General features: G+C 41.5%; 1 protein-coding gene across 1 annotated transcript; it reads right to left on the minus strand.

Moving 5' to 3' along the window:
- Positions 1-3,691: 3,691 nt before the first annotated feature.
- On the minus strand, positions 3,692-5,900 carry LOC127081249 (uncharacterized). The gene is made up of 2 exons (XM_051021521.1): positions 5,045-5,900; positions 3,692-4,410 (listed from the first exon to the last, which is right to left on the minus strand). The coding sequence occupies exons 1-2, from the start codon at positions 5,898-5,900 to the stop codon at positions 3,692-3,694; spliced, it is 1,575 nt and encodes a 524-aa protein (XP_050877478.1).
- Positions 5,901-6,295: the final 395 nt, after the last annotated feature.

Here is a 6,295-nt window from a genome sequence, read left to right on the forward strand (position 1 = left end):
GATAGAGAGTCGCGTCCGATTATTCAGATCAGCAGTATCAACTTTCGGGGGTTTCCAAAAGAGCAAGTAGAGTAGTGTGTCTTTCATCCAATCGCTCCAAGCCTCATTATTCATCCGACATGAATGTCCTCTATCTATAACACACATAATACCACATAACTAATTACTTTAAACAAACATAATAAAATGCTGAAAATACTAAGAACAAAAATAACAAATAAAAAAACCCACACTTGAACCAAACATTGTCCGCAATGTTTAATCCAAGATAGAGGGGGACTCACACAGGCTCACTGTGATGGAGGAAATTGCAACATCAATCATTGCATCATCGCATGCATCTCATCTATAAGTGTCCCTTGACGGGCTTGCACTATGCCTTGGCGTGTTTGCTCCGCTCGGAGATCGCCGATCTTTGTCTGCATCCACGACCATTGGTCCGGTGTCACATATGACGACCCGACACCTGGGTGCATGGTGTCCTCTGGCGGAGCAATAAACTACTCTTGTTCCTGCACCTCTTCATGTACCTCTTCCTCTTGTTGGTCACCTAAAACAAATAGGTCAGCATTGTGCTCATACATGTCATCTTGGACGACACTCTCATATAGTCAATTGGCCGTGTTGGCAATGCTAATTTGTGCAGGGTCAAGAAGGGCCATAATAAACTGACCAGAACTCATTAAAGCATAATAATCAGAAATTTGTGATATCATACCTTCCTAAACCAATGTGTTTATTTCCAACTTATGCTTACTTGCCACTGGTGTCTCATTTAGTGCAGCAGGGTCATAGCCGAAATGGTGGGCAATCTGTGTGATTATACCCCCGATGGAAATTCCCCCTTGGGCTGCTCTCCCTACTCTACCTAGGTAATCCACTACAAATGTTGTAATGCTCACAATAACTCGGTTTGTCATGGAAAACAGAAAGAATAGCTCCCTTTGGGTAGCCACGCCTGTGTTATCACCCCTATCGAAAAACGTGAAAGTCAGTACCTTTTAAGCATACCTGAAATAAGGGTTCTGAATGCCAGATGCTTTCGCCCCTTTAGCAACATATTTTGATCATCCCATGATGGCCAACCAGAAAGTCTTAGCATCAAAACTATCTGGTACGGCTCCGGGGCAATACAGGGGTAGGCAGAGAATCTCACCCAGCTATTCCACTGTCAACTCATGGTCGACATTGTATAACCTGAAATTCATCGTTCCCCCAAAGTACATCGTTGTACCTGTCCATCCTTTTTTTAACTTGAACTCAATGGTGCTCAGGAATTCTAAAGTGATGCGCTCATATGTAGGCGCTTCACAATGCATAAATTCAAGTATGCCGAGGACATGGAACACCCTATCTAATTCTTCCAATAGACCCAATTAAAATAAAGTATCCGAGCATAGGTACCTCGTCGATGTTATCTTACGTTTAACAGGAGAAAAGTACCGTCATTCGTGCTCCGGGTTGTCGAAGATTATATCGTGCAAATTCGGATGACGGGTGGTCCGTTTCTGAGGCCTCGATGATTCCGCTTCTGTTTGCTTCCCTTTAGAAATTCGCTTCGGCGGCATGATTGATTCCTGCAACAAAAATTTATGACCAAAAATAAAGTATGGAATAAGGAAAAACGATTATCGTGGCCTTGTAGAGGACAAAGAGTAGAGCAACTATTGTGAAGGGTGTCAACGATTTGGACGGAGTAATGCGGCAAAGTAATGAGCTTTTTGTTGGTGAGGTTATGGAGAACTTTGAAAAGCAATGGAGGAAGGAGAAAGGTTTGGTGAAAATGGGAGAAAGAAGGTGAGAAAATCATATTTAATGGGTTAATTGAGGGTAAAATGAGTTTAAGTGGTGGAAAATCCAGGTGGGGTCCACACAAGCCAAAATTTGAAAAATATGACCATTCAGCCTGACACGGGCCGTATCCCATGACACGGGAGGCCGTGTCCCATGACACGGGCGGCCGTGTCAGGCCCCTGGTTTTGGCCTTCACCTTCAATAGAGCTGACACGGGCAGCCGTGTCAGCCTACTGAAAAAATCAACCTCTTCTGTGCCTTGCCTGACACAGGCCATGTCAGGTGACACGGGCACCCACGTCAGGGCCTTGTTTTTCTCAAAAAAGCTGACTTTTTTCTCTATTTTCCCTTGCTCTTTTAGCCAACTGTCTTCTATGAGTTTGACTCAAACCTTTTCTTCTGTACTGTGCGATTTACCTGTGAACCTACAAATAAAAATTGGAAACACACAAAACACTGAAATAATTAGAATTAAATTGTGTGGGTTGCCTCCCACGAAGCCCTGTATTTAACGTCGCATGACTCGACGGTCGTCTCTCTTATCCTATGAGACAAACAATATCGATCAGACCATCTAGAGTAGTGTTTCAATCTTTGTCCGTTCACCTTAAATGTATCCCCATATCTTGGATTTTTATGTTCTATTGCTGAATGGGGAAACATTTTGTGAACCAAAAACGGACCCGACCACCTGGATTTCAACTTTCCTGGAAAGAGCTTTAACCTAGAGTTGAACAAGAGCATCAGTTGTCCCTCGATGAACTCCTTTCTATGTAGCTTCTGATCGTTCCATTTTTTTGTCTTCTCCTTGTAGAGTTTGGCATTCTCATAAGCTTGATTCCTAAACTCCTCTAACTCGTAGAGCTGAAGGATTCGGGATTCACCCGCTTTGGTAAGATCATAACTTAAGAATTTGGATGCCCAAAACGCTTTGTGCTCCAACTCTAGTGGCAAGTGACAAGCTTTACCATAAACTAACCGATAGGGAGACATATCTATGGGCGTTTTTGAATGCCGTCCTATACGCCCATAGTGCATATTCTAACTTTACTGTCCAGTCTTTCCGAGATGCGCATATAATTTTTTCCAATATTTGCTTTATCTTCCTGTTGGACACTTTAACCTGGCCACTTGTTTGTGGGTGATACGGAGTGGCGATCTTGTGTTTAACATTATATTTCTTCAGCAGATTCTCCACCAGTTTGTTCAAAAAGTGAGTACCTTTATCACTGATAAGTGCTCTTGGCATCCCAAATCTCGAAAAAAATATTATTCTATAGAAAGGTCACAACCACTTTAGAATCATTGGTGGGCAATGCCACCGCTTCCACCCACTTCGATACGTAGTCTACTACTACCAAGATTTAATTCTTCCCAAATGACGGTGGAAACGGCCCCATGAAGTCTATTCCCCAGACATCAAACAATTCAACTTCCATCATAGCATTTTGCGGCATTTGATTTCTCTTAGAAATATTCCCGGTTCTTTGACATTTGTCGCATTCTTTGATGATGTCTTGGGCATCTTTGAATAGTGTGGGCCAATATAGACCTGGCTGAAGGACTTTAACCACTGTTCTATCACCACTGAAGTGTCCTCCATAATCTGAGTCATGACAAGCTCTAAGTATATCCCTTTGTTCCTCCTCCGGGACACATCTTCTGACCATCCCATCCAATCCTCTCTTGTATAGGAATGGGTCATCCCACAATTAGAACCTACAATCATGAACAAACTTTTTCTTTTTGTTAGAATCAAAATCTTTAGGGATTACACCCCCCACCAAATGATTCGCGTAGCCTGTGAACCAAGGGATACTGATGACAGCGAGGATGTGTTCATTAGCGAACTCATCCTTTATCGGTCTCTTTTCTTCTGTTTCTTAATTGGTGACATTCAGGATAAATGATCTTCCACTATGTTTTCACATCCCCTTTTGACCCTAATCTCTACATCAAATTCTTGGAGGAGTAAGATCCACCTGAGAAGCCTCGGCTTAGAGTCTTGTTTAGCAAACAAATATTTCAAAGCGACATGGTCAGTATAAACGACAACCTTCGATTCTAACAAGTATTGCCTGAATTTGTCAAATGCATAAACCACGACCAATAACTCTTTCTCAGTAGTTGCATAGTTCATCTGTGCAAGGTTTAACACATGACTAGCATAGTAAATAACATGTAGAAACTTCTCTCTTCGTTGTTCTAGGACTGCCCCAACAACAATATCACTAGCATCACACATGATCTCAAATGGAAGAGACCCATCTGGGGCAATAACAATTGGTGCTGAAATCAACTTGTTCTTCAATGTCTCAAAGGTCGTGGTGCATTCTTTGTTGAACATAAACGCCTTATCCTTAACCAATAGAGTGGTCAGCGGTTTTGTGATTTTTGAGAAATCTCTTATGAACCTGTGATAAAAACCTGCTTGTCCTAAGAAACTCCTGATACCCTTCTCATTAATAGGAGGTGGGAGCTTAGATATCACTTCCACCTTTTCTTGGTCAACTTTAATTCCCTTGTAGGAAATTTTGTGACCTAATACTATCCCTTCTCGCACCATGAAGTGACATTTCTCCGAGTTCATAATTAAGTTTGTTTTTTGGCACCTGTCTAAAACAAGAGAGAGATTACTTAAACAATTATCAAATGAGGATCCAAAGACCGAAAAGTCATCCATAACACTTCCATATGCTTTTCGAGCATGTCGGCGAAGATGGAAGTCATGCAGCGTTGGAAGGTGGCTGGAGCATTACACAACCCGAATGGAATTCTTCGGTATGAAAACATACCGTACGGGCATGTGAATGCTATCTTTTCTTGGTCTTCCGGAGCAACTACAATCTGATTATACCCGGAGTATCCATCTAGAAAATAGTAGTAATCATGTCCAGCTAACCTTTCCAACATTTGGTTAATAAATGGCAATGGGAAGTGGTTCTTCCTATTTGTTGTGTTCAACCTTCTATAGTCAATGCAAACACGCCACCCAGTAATTGTCCGAGTAGGGATTAACTCATTTTTTTCATTCCTTATTATTGTGGTCCCTCCTTTCTTAGGGACAAAATGCACCGGGCTCACCCAAGGGCTGCCAGAAATAGGATATATAAGACCTACGTCTAACAATTTCACCATTTCTTTCCGAACTACTTCTTTCATTGCTGGGTTGAGTCTTCTCTACGGTTGGACTACCGGTTTGTGGTCTTCTTCCATGAGAATTTATGCATGCACACAATATGGCTAATACCTTTCAAATCCTCAATTTCCCATCCAATAGCATTTTTGTATTTTTTCAGGACTTGGATGAGCTTCTCTTCTTGGATATTCTTTAGGCTCAAGTTTATGATAGCAGAATATTTTCCTTTAGAATCGAGAAAGACATATTTAAGATTCTCAGGAAGTTGTTTCAACTTCGCTCCCTTCTTTGGCTCTTCATCCTCCTCACTAGTTTGATGTAGCCGTAAATCCTCCCACCGGTGTGGTTGAGATCCTTTCCGTGGGGGTTGTGCGTCCAACAAGGCTAGCACTTCAGATTCCCCGTTGTCCACTTCTTTATCACTGTCAAAAATGGACAAACTCAACACTCTTCCCAAAGGTGATTGTGGTGCATTCAAAGGACTATCATACGTCATCACCTGATCCAGAACCTCTATAGTATGACTGGTACAAATATCATCCTTGTACCTCATGGTGTTTCGAACATCGATCTTTAATTCCTCATCATAAATCTTCAACATCGTGGTCCCTTCTTCTATGTTGATCAAGCACCTTTCCATCTCTAAAAAGGGTCTCCCAAGAATGAGAGGGATCTCTTCATCTTCCGGCATTTCTAGAATTACAAAATCCACCGGAAATATAAACTTGTCAATTTTCACCAGAACATCTTCAATAATACCATACGGTTTCTTGACCGAATGATCGGCGAATTGGAGTGTCATCCTGGTATCTTGCATAACTCTTATACCAAGCTTCTTGTAAATGGATAACGACATAAGACTCACACTAGCTCCTAGATCAATAAGAGCTTTGTTGAATGACCTATCTCCAATAGTATAAGGGATGGTGACAACTCCTCGATCTTTCTTCTTTATTGGAATCTTCATACCCTACAAAGTAGCACTACAAGTTTCGGTTAGAATAATTGGGTTGGTGTCGGCAGTACGCCTCTTAGAAATGATGTCCTTCATGAACTTGGCATAAGTAGGCATTTGTTCAAGTGCCTCCAACAGCGAAATGTTAATCTTTAGCTTCTTGAACAACTCTATGAACTTTTCAAAGTTTTTCTCATGTTGTCCCTTTTTCTTGTTTCTGGTGGGAAGGAGAAGCTTAACAACCGACTTAGGCTCAATGAATATTTCTTTCACTACTTGTTTCGGTGCTGCCACTTCTTCCCTCACAACTTCATTTTCTTTGATCTCAAGATCCACTTCGATCAATTGATATTCCTCTTCATCCACCTCCTATACTACTTCATCAGATTTACCACTTCTTGTTGTCA

Source organism: Lathyrus oleraceus, chromosome 5, assembly GCF_024323335.1.
Source record: "Lathyrus oleraceus cultivar Zhongwan6 chromosome 5, CAAS_Psat_ZW6_1.0, whole genome shotgun sequence".
NCBI classification, from domain to species: Eukaryota; Viridiplantae; Streptophyta; class Magnoliopsida; order Fabales; family Fabaceae; genus Lathyrus; species Lathyrus oleraceus.